The sequence below is a fragment of the Nilaparvata lugens genome, chromosome 1 (genome assembly GCF_014356525.2).
Source record: "Nilaparvata lugens isolate BPH chromosome 1, ASM1435652v1, whole genome shotgun sequence".
NCBI classification, from domain to species: domain Eukaryota; kingdom Metazoa; phylum Arthropoda; class Insecta; order Hemiptera; family Delphacidae; genus Nilaparvata; species Nilaparvata lugens.
Window position 1 is genome coordinate 57646400 of NC_052504.1, and position 18825 is coordinate 57665224.

At 34.4% G+C, this 18825-nt stretch overlaps 1 protein-coding gene across 6 annotated transcripts in view; it reads right to left on the reverse strand.

Moving 5' to 3' along the window:
• LOC111055269 (espin) overlaps positions 1-18825 on the reverse strand; it is a 136963-nt gene that overhangs the window by 35937 nt on the left and 82201 nt on the right. For 5 of the 6 annotated variants that reach the window (XM_039437862.1, XM_039437856.1, XM_039437888.1 and 2 more), the window contains exons 3-4: positions 6245-6428; positions 4261-4443 (exon numbers count right to left, since the gene is read on the reverse strand). In XM_039437862.1, the coding sequence (XP_039293796.1) occupies positions 4261-4443; positions 6245-6428 (367 nt within the window). Of the gene's footprint in view, positions 1-1543; positions 1946-4260; positions 4444-6244; positions 6429-18825 lie in introns of those variants that run through there. The other variant, XM_039437896.1, reaches the window with a different exon arrangement.

Consider the following 18825-nt stretch of genomic DNA (forward strand, 5'->3'; position numbering starts at 1 on the left):
CATTGCGACAAAAGTTATATTAAATATTATAATGGAAACTTGACCAACTAACCTTTACAAACAATTCGGGCGAATAGCAGTAACACATAACTCAAACTTGTGAGTCACGAATAATAAAAATTAATTGTCCTATCTAGTCAGTTTGAATGAGTTAAAATTGGTTGATTGCAGCTTTCTAATCATTCTCTATCTGAAAATAACAGCTACTTGAGAAGGAATACACTATAAGAGATGATTCCAAAAAGTATAAACTATCTTGAAAGAGAGTCATTATTGTAAGCCTATATTGTTAATAGTTTCTCATCTCAACGATGATTTTGATATATATGTTGTGAAGCAATCACATACCAATTATTGTGAATATTCATTCAACACTTAAAACGTTAAAAATCATAATTCATGGAATGAAAAACCAAATTTAGTTCCTCCTATATCTTACTCTTGTTCAATATCTTATTCCCGCATCCAACTTTTCAGCGTCAAAAATAATATTGTGTGAAAACATAACAGTGAAAACACTCCCCTTATCACAAGCAAGGACGTTCAATGCTCAATGACGCACCAGCAGGCTCAGCCTACTTCCTTCTGATTGGTTGACGATTCGAGGTACATGCAATTCACCATTCTGCCACTATAGTGCAATTAAAACATCTTCTAATTGAAGGGATATGCGGAGCAGAGAAATGAAGGAAAATGGATAACCATTTCAGCCAATTAGTGTGATAAATAGTCATAGAAAAAAACGGTTGCCAAGTTGTCAAAACATGCTCAGTCGATGCAGTACTTTCAGAGAGGAAACTAGGTATGCATATCATGAGATGTTGTACAGAGATGGATATCCTTTCTACTTTGTGAGTGTTGAACTGTTGAACACTCACTAAAGACTGCAGAAATGCAAAATGTTCTCCACTCTAGCGCGGCTGCTTTAACCCTACTGTTCTCTGCTCTGCTTATCCCTCCGAGTTGGAAGTCGTTTTAATTCCACTATAGGTGACAGCAGTTGATGACGTATATTTTGCCTCCGCCTAGTCTCTCCTCATTGGTTGCAACAAGCAAGCCAAGTTTACTATCAATTTTGTTAGAAGATAGAAGCAGTTATTGGGGAAAATATTGAAGCATGAATTGAGAATCCGCCTACTCTCATCTGATTGGCCAACAAGACAAACAAAGTGCAAACTCTTGACTCTGCCAATAAGTGCCAGCAGTTATTGGGTGGAAAATTGAAGTTTTTATATTATTGACACCACCTACTCTCTCCTCATTGATAAGATCAAAAGATACCCTCCATCTCATAAACCTGCTAGTAGGTGGCAGTAGGCTACCCTTTCGATGCTATATTTATCCAATCAATCGATTTTATTTTGAAATCCATCTGGATAGCCCAAATTACAAGCGAGAGCAGAGGACTGTCGATAAATTTAAAGAGCAAAATATTGAATGATAATATGCTAGAATAAAGAGAGCAATAATTGATAGATTGAATGTAGTAAGTAATATTTTCAGCATTAAATTTATACCAGAAGTGACTTATTTGGCTACTCACCAGCAAGTAGTTTTCTTCAAATACAAAATACCAACTTACTCCAGGAATTGGAATTAGGTTTGTGGCAGGACAAGATGGAGTCGGGAAAAGGTGTTGGCCTCTCTTGTACATCTGCTACCCCTATCTGATGTATGTTAATTCTGGCATCAATTTAATTACTGATCAGTCCGAAAATTGCTTGGAAGATAACTTTACTATATTGACTATTACTTTACACTGCTGTACAATTCAAAGTCCGATCGCACTAGTTGAATATTTCAATTTATATATTCACAAATAACAAGGAAAAACTGTACTTTTCCCCAACTTGGGACAGTTAATATATCGATAATAATTTTAACACAACGACGAACGTGTAAAATTGAACTTCAATGGCAACAATCGAAAAAAACAGCAACGATCCTGTTTATGCACCGTCCAATCCGAGCTGACAACTTCAACTGACGATTATGTGATAGAATAATCTAAATACTAACTTATCCGCTAGGGCGCGGCAGCTGCCGGCCTCGCCACTACAAAACTACCGCTAGACTTAAAACTAATTTAAAACTAGACTTAATCTAAATACGCTAAAGGGCGTCACCACCATCTATTGTATACATCTAAGGATCTTCCTTTGCGTCATTATCTTCTTTTTCCTTTTTTAACAATCAATATTTTAAATAAAAATCCAAATATCAGTAAGACTGGTCTATCGAAATTACATGCAATGGGAAATTTGGTCGATGAGACAGCTTGAAATCACAACAGAGGTCTAGAATGTTCCATCCTATTGGCATAGTAATAATTATGATATGAAACACTTTTACCATTGAGAAAGAACAAAGTCATAGCAATCTTCTAGAATGATTCATTCTACAAACATACTGATTGAACCAAATTGAGCCAATGAGAGATCTCGAAATCAGACAAGTCCTCTAGGAGATTTAATAATAATATTAATAAGTATAAGGCGAAATTTCTACAGCAAAGCAGATTATTCAATTAATGTCCATTCTAAATTCAAAATATTCCAGAATACTTTAGCAACTTGTTCTCTAAGAGACAATGTTTTTTTTCGAATTCTTGGATTTAATTTCTTATATTGCATAGATTCCTGTATCAAGAACTCATTATGCAAGACGGTTGGACCAGATAGACGATAATAATATTTATAGAAAAATTCTCCGATATTCAATGCTCTGAATTATGCTATAAATATATAAGATAACCATTACGTTGCCCAAGATTATAGCATTCAGATCGACGATAAGAATATTTAGATCATAAAGCTGTAATACCCAATATCATTTAAAAAACTATTACCATCACCAATAATTTATTACTATCAAAGTATGACTCACTATATCAGATATCCATCCATTACACAACTTGATAGCATAGAATCAAAGATAAGTTAAAGATTAGAATAAGATTTAGTATTCAATATCTAGAGCAATTATTAGAGAACGTAAAGTCAGATACCTTTCACCTCCAAGTGGAATCCCGGGTATTTGTATCACAGTTGTCAGATCTCAATCGGAGCACGGATTTCTATCAATTATTTCAATAGTTCCATTTTTTTGTGAAAATAAGAAGAAGAAGAGAAAAAAGAAAAAGAAGAACAAGAAGAAAAATGAAAAGAAAAAAGGAACTGACTGATGCTGATAGAAGAGGTGTGACCAAAGAGTTCCAACTGACAAATAAGGACACAAATAAATTAGTAATTGTTGTAATGATAGTCACCAAGTCTCCACTATTATGGAAAGTCGTTAAAATCGACAGAATTATTGTAAGATTCCAATACTGTACAGTTGATTGTAGAAGGTGTGACAAACCAGGTAGGTGTACGTGCTTTGACCTTAGAGTTGCTGTTTAGAGTTTAGCTTTCAGTTCCATTTGATTTACGAGATAATCCTTTCACTCACTGGACTGCTTCTCTTCTCTTTCACTTTCATCTACGCTTTTCTTATTATGCCGTCGCATTGCGCGATGCATCTATAAATTTACCTGTTTCCCAAGTTGTTTGCTATCAAACGTCGGCCAGCCTCAGCCTCAACCATGTCTCAACTGCATCGCGCATTTCTCATGTTTGGACAGATTTGTAAATCACTGTGACAGTATTTGATTATAGTTCTATAATGATCTATCATTTATTCATTCAAAATAATGAATGATCCAATCAGCATTCAGATAAAAAACACGTTATGCCGTATTAATAAACATTTGATGAATACATTTATTGATAAATGAACATTTGATAATTCGATAATGTTTTTGATAAAACATCTTTCATCCAAAATCTTCTATATCCCAAGATCTTCCAAGATCTTGGGATTGGATCAATATATCGCGGAATATCTTATCCAATAATTGTTGATTCTTGTTAATAATAATTCTCTCTGAAGTAACAAGAAAATAGCCCATATATTCTCATGAATTGATAATACATTTTTATAATGGACAATAAAGATTTTGTTAGTTCATCATATTTCTTCATTGGGTACAGACAATTGGCAGCGGTGCGTAGATGGAAAAAGGTAGAGCTATCTGCTTTGTCTAATGATTGACAAGGATAAAACGTACCAATGCTAATCAGGTGCCGACATTAGGCTATAACATGAATCTATACCATGGAAGCAGTGAAGTAGAAATAACTACGGTGCACAAGAGAATAGAGTTGGTAAAGCATTCTCAAGGTGATTCTGTAAAGATAAATTTTTGGACATTGCACTGACCTCCATCTGTTGGTTCTCGGCGGCGTCGTTGATAGGACTTTTGCCGAATTTGTCGGTGGTGAGTTTGGCACCATGCCTGAGCAGCCAGCGGACGCAGTCAAGGTGGCCGCGGCTGGCGGCAAAATGCAGCGCCGACGCGCCGTCTCCGTCTTTCAGATTAGGGTCCACGCCTTGGTCTTGCACCTGTCATCACCAACAACACAAATTCAAAGTCTTAAAAACTCTGAAAATATTATAGTTGCATTTTAAAAATTAATAATTAGTTATAAATAAGTAACACACATTATAAATGAATAATTTATTTATGTTACGCAATACTTTTATAATATTTGTGAATCTATTAAACTTTTGAAAGATACAATAGGCTTATTCCCTACTCACACATACTCATACATACTCATACCAAGCATGTTCATAAATGCAGCCATCTCTCGTGTACAAGTACGACTGCAAGTCTGGGGTCGGGTTGACTTGCGAATAGACGAGTATTTACTTGCTACAGAAGTATTTACTTGCGTTTATTCACACCAAAATTGGCATTTTTCGGGGTTTCACTAGCCTCTCAAGTATTTACTCCCGAGTAAGAGTGAATACCTGTTTTATTCACTTCAATTTTGGCGTTTACTTGTCATTCAAGTATTTACTTGTCCTAGTCGTTTTTATTCACACCGCCCATTATAAGTAAGATTAGTACGTACTTATACAGCCCTAAGACTTCAGCTGATTGGAAAAAATAAACAAATTTCCACTGACACGACAAAGATAGGACTTCACTCTCCTCAGATGTGAGTTTGAGTAGCGTTGTTTAACATTACAAATACTATCTCGATATCTCAATTTGTAGTAAGGTTCATTAATTTAATTTAGACCTAGTTGGAAAACCTCTAATTCTTCCCCTTCTTCTCAACTCGGATGCGTATTTAGTATTTTTTATACTTGTTATGTTATTTGTTTTACATTGTGTTATTTGTTGTATTTTTTATTCTTACATTGTGGTATTATCATTTTTAGTAACTTTGTTTTCTTTCTTTCTTTGTAACTTTTCTTAGTCTATCTTGTGGATCCTTGAATAATTGTGGTAGATGAAAAATTTCATCTGATCTTAAAAGTTAAATATTCTATAAATGTGTCTGATAATGTTTTTCCTGGAACGATCTCTATTCGTATTTTTTCTGCACGAAATAAGTATTTTTGTTCTACAAGAATGAATATTGTGCCCCGGCTGCGTCCAGTAGTCGTGCCATCTATCACAACAGGTTTTCGAAGTTATTGCACTAGTCACAGTAGCTAGTTGACAATATTTCTCATCTATTTATAAGCATTGTTGCAGATATTTTACGAATAGATACCAGTAGTGTTATTTTTTAATGGTGTATTTTTTTAGTTTTTAATTTTTTGTAAGATGTACAGTATTGTTTAGTGCGTGATTTGACTTATATTTAGTGTGGTATGTTCTAAGGATTATTTTGAATTGAAAAATAGCACTCAGTAACTCTGGAATTGATAGAATTTTGAACGAAAGTAGAAGTGACACATCTGAAGCAGACAATGATAGTGTAAGTGGATCAGAAGATATACTTGAAATCTCTGCAGGTATAAGAACTATGAACATATTATATTTTTTCTCATAAATACCTTTATTTCTATATCAATTGGACATATAATCTACACAGAGAAACTTTATATTGTTCTATATATATTTTTTAATTTTCAGTGTTTTATAATACATGACATAAGATTTGATTTTTTTCTATTGCTTAAAAACGCTTTTCAATCATCATTCTCTTAATTATAGCTTGTCAACATGTATCTGAAATGATATCATGGGTGAATAGATATTTTTGAGTGCATAAACATTGTTCTTTTAATGAATAAACCAAGAATTGTAAAAAATACGAATAAATACCATTAATGTTTCTCCAAGATAGTATACCATTCCAGGGTTAATGACTATTTTTATTAAGATTAAGTTGATGAGACTGACCATCCACTTGAGACAGGAGAGACAGCCCATCTGAGCGGCGGCGTGGAGCGGCGCCATGCCATCCTTGGCGCGGACATAGAGGGAGCCCCCCGCTTCCACCACCAGGAACTTGAGCACCTCCAGGTGGCCTTCCTGCGCCGCCAGGTAGACCGGCGTCACGTCGTTGTCCATCTGCGTGTTCGCGCTGCCAAAAAACAAATATATCTCAATACACTGTAATTTGCAATGTTGATCAACCCAAACAGAAATTTGAAAAATAAAAATAGATGTAATTTAAATAGAGATATTTGAACAAATCATTAATAGCATTCATTGACGGGGACAATATTTGATGTAGCTTACTGGCTCCTGTATATGACAATATCTATAAAATTTAAAAGCTACTTTTTTCTGATCCCCCCAGAAGTGGAGATGTTTCTAAACCCTCAGGGGACAGGGCAGAAGCCTGAGCTCCACGCTTAAGCTTGTTTAATGAGAAGGTTGAAAATGAAAAATGAGTGCCCCCACAACTTGTGGGTTCCATATCATCTTACATACAACTGCTATCGGCTGTTCCGACTTACAAACAGCTTATTGTTTGAGGTTCACTTTATAAATTCATATTTTATACATAACATTTTTATAATAATAATTATTGTTATAGATCAGCTATTGCCATCTCTTACGTGGCTTCTCAATTAGGCCATGGGTTCAGTGGGTTACATACTAGGCCATACTAAGCTTCTGTATTTAGAACTGAATTTATGATGAAAATCGGCCACTTCTTTTTTGATGAGGAAGATGCCCAAATAAGATCCAGTTAAGTCTTCAGTAATGGGAAGGACGATGAAGGATAAGTGGAGCTAAGACAGTTTTCGATGAGTTGTAAATATCGGTAAAACAATTGCTGTAGCAATTGGTAGACTTATAGATGTTGAATTGAATATAATTGAATTGAATGACTGCCTTTATTTTGACCTAGGAGGGCGAAGTTAAGGCGCAGTCGGTCCTCTCTTACACTTAATCCTCGAAGATGTTGATGTTCGATTGTACAAACCATTGGGAAGTAGTTGTGGGTGGCTTCATTGAATAAGCCTAACACATTCGAATGGCTATGGAATATTACATTGGATTTAAACTTCGAATGTCTCTTTTCTATAGACTTTATCAATTATAATATTGTGGGAACTCCATTATAAGGCGAACAAAAATGTTCAGAATCCTCAACTAATGGTGGATGAAAAATAGGAGTAAAGTGTGTATATATATATATATCAGACCGGCGTCACGTTTTTGTCCGTTTGAGAGTTGGCGCTGGCAGGCAAACGAACGAAATCATCTATTAGTCCTAAAAATAAAGGAAGCATCTAAATATTTTTTAAGTAAGCTTTGTTTTCTTCTTCCAGTTTATGATATCTATTATTATAGTTTATAGATAATTTTGTAAAGATAAATAAATGCTGATTGATTGATTTCAATGGGAAAAATGTGAAGATAATAAAATAAATAATATAATAGAATAATACCAGTTTAAATCCGCTATTATTCCCAGCCAATCAGAGAAGAATACTGAAAAACCGTCTCATGACATACTTCTTGGTGATGTAATTGGTCGACGGTAACTAAATTCTCACTCCAACCTCCAATCAGCCACACCTCCAGCCCAATCACAAGCAAGCAATTCAGCAACGTGCAGTATTCGGTAAATGATTCCATGGTTTACCGATAGATGACATTGGTTCAATTTTTCATTATTTTCTTGCGAACGACATGAGATTTGGAAATCTTTATTGCATTAACAGAATCCACAGCATAATTCAGGAATGGTTTTTTTTTATCTCTAGATGCAGAATGAACTCACTACTATCTCAAAACACGGATATAGAGAATAGAATGTGAAGATCAATGAATTTGGAATTGAAGAGGGAAGAGAAGAGGAAAAGAGATAATAATAGTGGAAGAGGAAAAATTGCTAGCAAGAGAAGGTGGAGAAGAAGGAGGAAAGAGGAAGTAGATGGATAAACAAAGAAATTATTATAATGTAAAAACAATAATTAAAAAAACCGCAAAAAATAAACATACGGATTACATGGCAAAGGAGGAACTCTAAATTAGTGCTTTTTTATTTCCATCCCCTCACACTGCATTACTGTATTACTATTCTGATAACGTATTCATTAAGAAACAGCACCACAAATCATTAAAGTCGTTGTCGGGAATATACTGTACAATTGCGATGCAGAAAATGCTGAATATCCGTTAAGGCCAGGTTTTTTTTCAATATTAATTCAAAGAGAATGAATGAATTGTGATGGTGCTAGCAAAGAAAGTTGCCAGTAGGTCACTGATACAACACAATATAAGCACAGAGAGATAAAACGCTGTATAATTTTATAGCACTGTAGCATTATATGATATCTCTCAGAGAGATTATATCTCTGCTAAGCACCTGGTCACAGGTATATTATCATCTGCTAACAGCTTATAGATAACAGTTATAATGTATTGTTCCAAAGCGTTGAAGATGTAGTAAGATTATAGCAAAATAATAGTCATAGATAGCAAGTTCATAGAAGTAAGTATGAACTCTATTCTTGGCTGTAGTTGTAGGTACAGGAAATTCTCTGTATATATTTATGTATGTATTCTATTACTGAAATATTATTCGTATACTGTACTGTAATATTGTTATTAATTAGTCAAGTGTGGAGTGATGTACCATAGAGAAGAGATTGGAAAAAAAATCGTCTATACATGTTGCAATATGAAACTGGATATTGATATAATCAAATTATTAAGTGATTGGGTTGAAACAATGTGAGAACACTGGAGACAAGATACATAAGGTTGATTAGACGTACAAAGTGCACTCGGGGTAAATGAGCCAAAGTATAGCATCAAATTAATTTATTCACATTATTTAAAGATACTAATAAATCATACAAAAATGGAATAGATGAATGCATTGGAAATCCGAACTATCTAATTTACTTTTTTGAGTGTTAGTGAACTTATAGTATCTTCTACTCACTTTTTAATTCAGGCCTTTTCCCAAGTTATAATAGTAAATTTAATACGCAATAGACTAGAGCCATTATTGTAAGTGAGTTAGCGAAATAAATTACTTTCTCTCTATTACGAACGGCCATGACTTCGAGTTTCCCAGGATAGATATTTAAAAAATGTGTCGTCGAGGAATGTAGATTATGGAATTACAGTATCTCTAAAACTTAGCCTTCCTGTCGCGACATAGAGTGCGATAAGTTGGGAAACAGCAAGTATTACAATTATAAAAAACTAATGATTTTGCAGTTACTATTTTGTCCTAAGGCTCTAGAAGCCACGAGATGATTGGTCAAATTGGTTCCCCACCTTTTATCTCGCCCCAATAGGAGAACAGATTTTAAATCGTTAGAGGAGTGAAGCCTCAAACCAGACCTGGCATTGTTCGAAAAGGATCAGTTAGCGAGTAACCATTTGAGGTTGAATATGTATTCGGAAAGTTTATTAAATATTCTATTATTTAATTTAAAGTAGTTAAATGTAGTGGCACAAAGGTCCTTCTTCGTCACCGTAATTAATGGATTAGATTGCTTAAATATTGCCATGCCTTGATTTAATTGTACTTCGCGATGTGTGGATAGATAGTTCGCCTAATAACCGCTAAGGTACGTAAAATGTTAAAATATAATGTAGGAAACCGAGTTTTGTTAATCAACCTTCTGTTGATAAAAGTACTGATGTTATTGTAATGTGTAGTCCCAGTTGACTTTGGGACATTTAATAATTTAATATTTTTACTTTCCTTGCCCTATTACCATAGGTAAGGAAAGTATTGCTTTCCGAAAAAAATTAAGGTACCCCAATTTCTATATTTCCATACGTTTCATGGTCCCCTGAGTCCGAAAAAGTGGTCCGAAAAGTGTGTGTGTGTGTGTGTGTGTGTGTGTGTGTGTGTGTGTGTGTGTGTGTGTGTGTGGTGTGTGTGTGTGTGTGTGTGTGTGTGTGTGTGTGTGTGTGTGTGGTGTGTGGTGTGTGTGTGTGTGGTGTGTGTGTGTGTGTGTGTGTGTGTGTGTGTGTGTGTGTGTGTGTGTGTGTGTGTGTGTGTGTGTGTATGAGTGTATGTGCCGATGTGCGTCTGTGTACACGATATCGCATCTCCCAGTTAACGGAATGACTTGAAATTTGGAACGTAAGGTCCTTACACTATAAGGATCCGACACGAACAATTTCGATCAAATGCAATCCAAGATGGCGGCTAAAATGGCGAAAATGTTGTCAAAAACAGGGGTTTTCGCGATTTTCTCGAAAACGGCTCCAACGATTTTGATCAAATTCATACCTGGAATAGTCATTGATAAGTTCTATCAACTGCACCAAGTCCTTTATCTGTAAAAATTTCAGGAGCTATGAAAAGTTTTATTTTAGATTCTCAATTATCAGCCTTCATATACAATTTAAACAAAAAATTTCAAGTGGAAAAGATTGAGCATGAAAATCTCTGCATAATGTTCTGTAATATTTTCACCTAAAATTGAAAATAAGCTTGAAATTCGAGAAAATGTGATTATTAAATTGCAAACTGTTGGCAACTGTTGGTTCTATTAAATCATTCACTACGGAGAGATAGCAGACCTCGTGTGTCTCCAGCGTTATTGTCCTATCTCCAGCTGTCTCATATCTTTGAATAGTGGACTTGAGATGCGCGAGAACACTAGCGTCAGGTGATCAATTTTCATAACGGCAAGGAAAGTTGTGTGAGTGCGCCACACCAGATTTTTCAGACTCTGTTTTCTTATGGCATTAAGGCTTTCGAATGATTTAGTGATTTTTTTATAGAAATCTTAATAGATGAAGAAGAAAGTTTTTCTTTTCCATGAAATTAATATTAATGAATGTTACCATACATGAGTTAATTCCTGATATTGAGCCTGATACATGAATGTTCAAATTTTAATACAATTTAAATTATTTTCTATGTGTCTGCTAATTTTATTTAATTATAGGTAAAAACTATCTACAAAATGAATCTATAGGGCAAACATTATTTTCACCTTAAAGTGAAATTTTCAATATTTTTTATTTTATTGTGTTATAAATTAATAATTCTAGTTGATACACGCTTTTGGACTTGAATTTGTAGGTAAATCAAATCATAAACTCTGGACTGTTCATTTTAAATTAAGGTTTTGAGCAGTTTTGGGCGAATGCCCGTTGTTTACACTTGTATTGCATCCTATAGTTCATAAATAAATAAAATAAATGTTGGCTAGCGCACAAGTTTCCAACAATAATAGTCGAGCCACTATATGAAAAATTATATTTGATTTCGCAAACCAAACGAAAAATATCATATAAGTTAGCATCATTTCAATCTGAATTATTCCATTTCTTTATGATTTATTAGTATTTTCAAATGTGAATATCTTTGGGACGGTTTGAGATGAATGGGATTCCAGCCTTAATTTATAAAAATACATAGCACATTCGTTAATTTGCATGTACGAAAATGAACGATGGGAACACTCTAGTATAGCCATAGCCAACTTTCATTCACTGACTATTATCAGAAAAGGCCACGAAAATACAGAACTTTGAAGTACAGTAATTAAATTGCTGCACTTATCTTTCTCATACGGATAAACAATGAATATTTATGAAAATGGCAAAATAGTCATCAAGTTAAAAAACTTCAAAATAAGAATAAGTTTAAATTTTCATGACTGAATTTCTACAGATTTCCAGAGAACTAAAGTTTTAAAACAGATTGTTCAACTATTTCAATAGCTGTGAAAGTGGTTACGTTATTAGAACTGAAAGAGATTTAGATGAAAGTGAAGAATTGAGTGATATCCTGTCGTAACCCACATTGATGAGTTGTAAAAATATGAAAGTGAGCAGGTTCAATGCAGAGACAACCTCTGATGAAAGTTGAGTCATCGAACTCTTCTTGTTTGATGAAGTCCCTAACGTCATACCAGCAGTTTGTTGCATGAGATTATCCAATAAAACTCACAAAAATCAATTCCGGATGAGATTCCTCAATAATTTACATGTTTCGGACTTCACTAGCTCAAGCTATGCAGTCATCAATTTCGTTTCTGTAAACCGGAGGTAGAGAGACGACAAAAAAGAAGACAGAAAAAGGAAAATGGATTTTTGAATATTATTGAAGAATAAAGATTGAATATTATTATTAAAGAATATTATTGAAGAATAAATCTTGCTGTAAAGACAAGAGTCTGGACTAGTTTACTATCTTGATCTGCATTTCTAATTCATTAAACATAAATCCTAAGAATACTAGCCTGATCATCAAATAATGTCAATTTCTAAACTTTTCCATTATCGTACAACCTCAATCCAGGAGATTCTTTAGTGCAATTAAGAATTTCTAGCTCATTATACTGGGAATTTCGATCTACACTCCCGCTTTTGGCTTTTCTAACATGAAAAACAACTCAAGCAGTTAGCTATAACGTGCTTTTCCAAATTTATTGTAGGATTAAATAAATAGCGATCTTGATTTGCTCTTGCAAAACATGAACTTAGTCAAACCTGCAACGATTATTTGAGATCAGACGCGGACATCATTCAAACTTTGTGTAGAAGGTTCTAATCATACTGTGGAGAAACAATAGCGTAAGTTTATGCTATTGCTATTGCTTATGCTATTGTTTCTCTATGGTTCTAATATACTGGAATACACTGATTTATTGGTTTTAATATAGAAACAAGTGGGATCAATTTTTTAAGTTGAAAATCATCATGGAGAGAGATTCACTAGTTCGAAGTGTAAATGATTATTATTTTCAAATTCTGTATTGTTTGGATTCTTCGTAGATCAAGAAGATTTTATGAGTTTTTTGTCTTCACATCCAGCAATCTCTTTTTGTCCAGTTACAGTATACCTACCAATCCAAATCTTTGTAATCGAATGTTGCTTTGTTCAAGATAAAATGATGATGTCGGTGTAGTCATATTTATTACTATTAGTAGCAAAGAGTAGTTATTTATTGCAAAGAGTAAGATGGGCTATTCCAGGTTGTCCAGTGATCGATGACACGTCTGATGATGATGGTAATGATGATGATAATGATGATGATAATGATGAAACGCCTGTCAGTTGTATGTTGATGACCGATGACTTTACTCTATAATATAGAACTATGTCTTTGTATTCAGTTCAATGCATTTCTATGTATATGATATGGAGTGGAGTCTGTGACAGTGACCTTGATGAGAAAGTTGTTTGACCGCCGCCAGCAACGAGATCGCTGTACTCTGTTTCTTTGGGCAGTAAGCAGTGGCTTCGGAGGAAAGGTAAGAGAGGAATTGTGAAGATAGATAAGAAAGGTGTAGAGAGGAAAAAATAAAAGAAAAGGAGAGGAGAGAAAACAGAGAGAAAGGAAAAGAGAGCAGAAAAGAGAATAAATGGGGAAATGGGGGAAATAAGGAAATTTAAGAATGAAGAGAGGAGGAAGGGAGAGGAAAGAGGGGATTGTTGATAAATGAAGGGGGAACTGAAAAGAGAGAAAGAAAACAAAGAAAGGAAGAGGAGATCAGCGTAGAAAAGAGTAAAGAATTGAAGAGAATAGAATAGTAGAGAAAGAGAAAAGAACAGGAGAGATAGAAATTAAATTAAATAATTATATGAGAAGACGAAGAAATAATATAAGACAATAAAAGAGAAGAATATAAAACAGTAGAATGAAAATAAGCGATGAGAGAAGATGAGAAGAAAAGGAAGCATTGAGAAAAACTCTATTCATCAAACTGAATCAAAAGTTATGTTAACGTTCCACTCTCTGGCAGAGTCTACCCATCACTCTTGACAGACTCTGCCCACTGCCCTTTCTAATGCTTCTCACAAGAGACTAGGCACATTATATTAGAGAAGATTATCAACTCTGTAGATGATTTACTTATTACATGGCTCCTATTGGTGGAGAAACAGAAAGTTTTCCAACCCTGTCCTATAACCAAGCTACTCTCAACATTGAGAGAGAGGGTGAGTAAGAGGAAAAGTTGGAGTGGAGTGAGAAAATACAGAGGAAAAGATAGTAAAACACTGTGATGAAGATTAATCGTTCATGCTAGATGAATACATTGCGTCAAAGTAAATTGAATTGAGTATAGTAGAATGAAATACGCAACGTCTCAAGTAAATGGAAAGTTGAAATGTTCATGTAACACTGGAATTCGTTTATTTATACAGTAAACTTGAAATGTAAGTGAATAAATTTTATCACCCATACCAAATACTGCTGAAATGTTGATATCAAAATACAGCACAAATTCAAGGATTAAGAATTCAAAAGAACAAGGAGAGTTTGGAGAAAAAGTTGTTCTCAAGAAGTCCGAAGGCACAGAGCATACAAGTCAATAGTCTTCGAGAGCAATATCAAAAAGGTATTAGACCAATACCTACTATTACTTAGTAAGTAATAGTAGGAATTGATTAGACCCAGTTCTAGTGTATTATCAAGGTTTTTAATAGTGCTGGGGGTAAGACATTTTCACGCTCATTTAGTTTAGGTATTTAAGACGCGTAGTAGGAGATTCTTTTGACCCAAAAAAATCTTGATAGAATCTGGTTCCACATACAGAAGACATAAGAATTATGCAGGTTATCTGTGTATCACTTCAATATTCTTTCTTACTCAACTCCCATTGGCTGTTGTAATAACGATGGAATCACGGCTCTCTCATTGGTAAGCTTATGATTTGTTGAATTTCGTCATATTTGACTCTCATTGGCTGAAGCCATGACAACAGAAATGTTTCTCTTTCATTGGTTAGTACGTTAGGTTGTAATTGAATACTAGGCTACTCAACTCGACTATCACCATGACAACAAAGCTGCTCTCTCATTAGTTGGTAAATGCCATAATTCCCTCTTATCAACTGCCATTGGATATTGTAATGACAAAAAAATTACAACTCTTACATTGGTTAGTTAATAATTGATTGAATTTCAATTTAATATCAACATACTTTCATTGAGCCTCACGTACGGGATTTCAATGATGCGTGATGCTAACGGGAGTGGGAAATTTCAACAAGTTTACGACTTGAAAATTATGCTGCTCCCGTCACAATCCCGCGTCTCGCATCGATTTCGCACCGGTGTATGCAAGGCTTTAGCTATTGTAATGACAACATTATAGCTTCTCTCTCATAGTTGTGCTTGAGATAAAGCGGTATAAAGTAATCAACAAATAATTCAACTTGGTAAGAAGCGGTTGTGCTTGGTTAAACTCTTTCTTACTTCACTTGCATTGGCTGACACATTGTCATGACGACGGAATTGCTGTTTTATTATTGTCTAGCATGTGATTGGATGAATTTTACCCAACTCAATTGCCACTGGCTGTTGTCATAACTCTCCCATTGAAAGGCTTGTGAGTGGTTGAATTCTGTGTTATTCAATTTCAATCAAATGTTGTCATGATTGCTAATCTCTCATTGGTTTGCTCTTGTGACTTGTGATAGTTTGAGTTCTTATTAAACCTCCCTCCATTGGCCAATCAAATCGCTACTCTCTTATTGGTGAGAATGTGATTGATTGAATTAACTCTTAATCAACTCATTTGATGACAATATTTTTTCATGATGACAAATAGAAATGAAGAGTATACTGAGTACATATACTCGTATTGTCCAAAAGATTATTTACACGATACATCTAAACTATAAATTATAGAATTATAGTTATTTCACAGATCTATCTATTTATCTAATTGATCAGTTGCGACCTGAAAACTCTGACACCATACCTGAGCCCGCCAGGCACTCGATATTATTATTATCTGTTTACCAAGTCTTTGGTTATTTGTATAGATTTTCCCAATAAATTATAAGTTTACACGTGAATAAGACAGTTGGGTTTTATCCCCTGTGACATGGGAAATAGCTTTTTTCGTACACAAAAACTCTGAAACAACCGAAACAAAAACCTCTGCCAATAGCTTTCATTGGATACTTGGGAGAAAGAGAGCAACATTCACCCGGACTCGATCATTAATCGATCAATGATTTCATTATGAAGCAGAGTCGATCATGTGAAAGTTGACCTTGTACGCAGTTTCCTGTTTTTAGAAGCAGCATTCATTACTTTCTTCGTCGAACAAGTACCTTCTATGGCAGTTTTGATCAGTTTCCAAATCCAAACAATATTATTATCCATTCACCAGGAACAGAGATTATAGTATTTTAAGATTCAAGTAAGTACCCATCGTGAGGATGGATTATGTTAGTAAAGATAGAATAGGAAAGTATTAAGTTTTTTAAAGGGATAATTCTATTCAATAATCATTATCTACTCTTCATCAAGAGTCTAAAGATGTCTATGTAATCTTGTTGAGAGAATAGTATGTCATTGTAGGAGTATTCTCAAGTTGGAGACTGGATAAGGCAATAAAAGTTGTTGATAATGTCTGGGACTTCTGGAAGAGTTTCAACGTTAGACCATATATAATCATGAACTGATGAGATCACAATAGCTAGAATATACCTACATTAAAATAGAATAAGAGTGCCACATTGAGATTGCTACGAATGATCTTTTAGTTTTCTTGGTTGAGGCTGTGCAATAGCTAAAAAGAAACTTTTTACTGATGTTTGGATTCCGTTTTGTTTGCCAATATAGTTGATTGTAAACCAATAGCAATAAATTGGGATGTAGGTAGGATCATCATTCTGATTAGTATTCTACTTGAGATTGCTAACCGTCAAGTATCAATAAAAGATTGGTCTTTTTAAGGTGGTCAGTGAAGTTCATTGTTAGAATCCAGAGAGTCTGGATGTGAAAATAATTACATTAAATTACAATAAACATTCTACACTCTCTTTTAGAATAGTTTCAGTTAGTTAAATATACTTCGATGATTGCAGTAACTACTATAGAGACATTATTCGAAACGCGTCCAGGTGATAAATTTTGAATACTCAAATTCTCGATCAGTTTCAGGGCCTAATAAAAATGTTTTGAGTTAATATCAGAAATAAATCAGACCGAATACCTGGTTAAACGATTTTGATTCTAAAACGTCCATGACTGAGAAAGTTATTTTTAGTCCAGGCGCTGGCTTACATTGAGCATACATGAGAGAGGCAGAGAATTTGACTTCGGATTATTGTTAGGGGGTCTTTAGTGTATATGAAACTCGATGTCGTCACGTCCCAGGGTGGTCGACAGCTTGGGAGGGAGGGGGGTAAGTTGTAAAAAACGCGCGCTTATAAAATCGCCTGTCCTGCAGTTACTATTCATAGTACAGCTTTTAATTTTTTCTCAAAATTATGTACACATAACTGGCTTTCAATGTGGTCCTGTACATTTTTGCGATAAACCGCATAGTTTTTCCATAAAAAAATAAAATATCTCGAAAAATGTATTTTTTTATTATGGACTTTTTTGTTATTTCTCGAATATTCAAGTCATTAGCCGACTTAGAGGAAAATGCTCCCAATAAACGTTGTAGGCCGTTTCTTCCTGAATCCAATGATATAGATAGTTTGGGGGTTACGATCATAGATGCGGCAGTGGGAGGGGGATAAGTAGCACTGTTACGCTGCGGCGCGGTCCTCCCTCATGATTAATGCGCGTAATGGCCTGTCCATCGCATCGCTCCTACTAGTCTATGCATTCAAATTATGTATTTCAGGAACGCTATCTTATGTATTTTCGGTCACTAAACACTATTTTTCAACTCTCAAGCCTCAATAATTGATAATTCTCATCATAATATACAAATTATGGTCAAAATTACAAACTTCATCTCATTATCATTATTTATGATTACATTGTAATGATAAACCATCTTGTTAGGAATCCTATTGTGTTTCTCAGTCGATAAAAAACTGACATTCCATTAAGAGAGAATAATTATTCGATTTAGTTCAATGATCACTTTGGAATTGCGAAAGTCAAGTAATGGAGTAAGTTAAACAAATAATATAGGCTACCCCATATAGAGCACCGTATAACAGGAGTAAAATATTTTCTTAATATAAATTTACAGTTGAAGCACAGATAATGCCAATTACTCCCATGTGATATGACTAAATATTTGATTACAAAGGAAATACAACTCTAAAGCTGCGTTTACACCAAAGTTATTAACGAGATGTTAATATAACTTAATTTTTAAAGATTCTATTAGATTGAACATAACTTATCATACACATGATGGACATATGTGTTTGCCAAGTTCCGTTCAATCTAATAGAATCTATAAAGATTGAGTTATTAACATTTTGTTAATAACTTTGGTGTAAACGCAGCTTTATCATCTGATTTCTGTAACTTATATCTATGAATAGATACTTTTCATCTGGCTGAGTTTGACTGATTTTCTTGGGGTGGTACTTGAATGAAAGTGAATTGGGAGATATCTTTGTTGAATTTGATATATTTGGAGAGAATACTGTTGGAAATCTATTGAGGGGAGATCAGTATTATTAAGGTGTGAGAGCAAGCAATCAATTCAATGAAACAACTACAAGGACTCATGAACGGTTCAAATATGAGATATTGTCAAAGTATATTTGAAAGAAGTCAGGAGCTATTTGTGGATTTTTTTTAGAATCACGATGCAAAA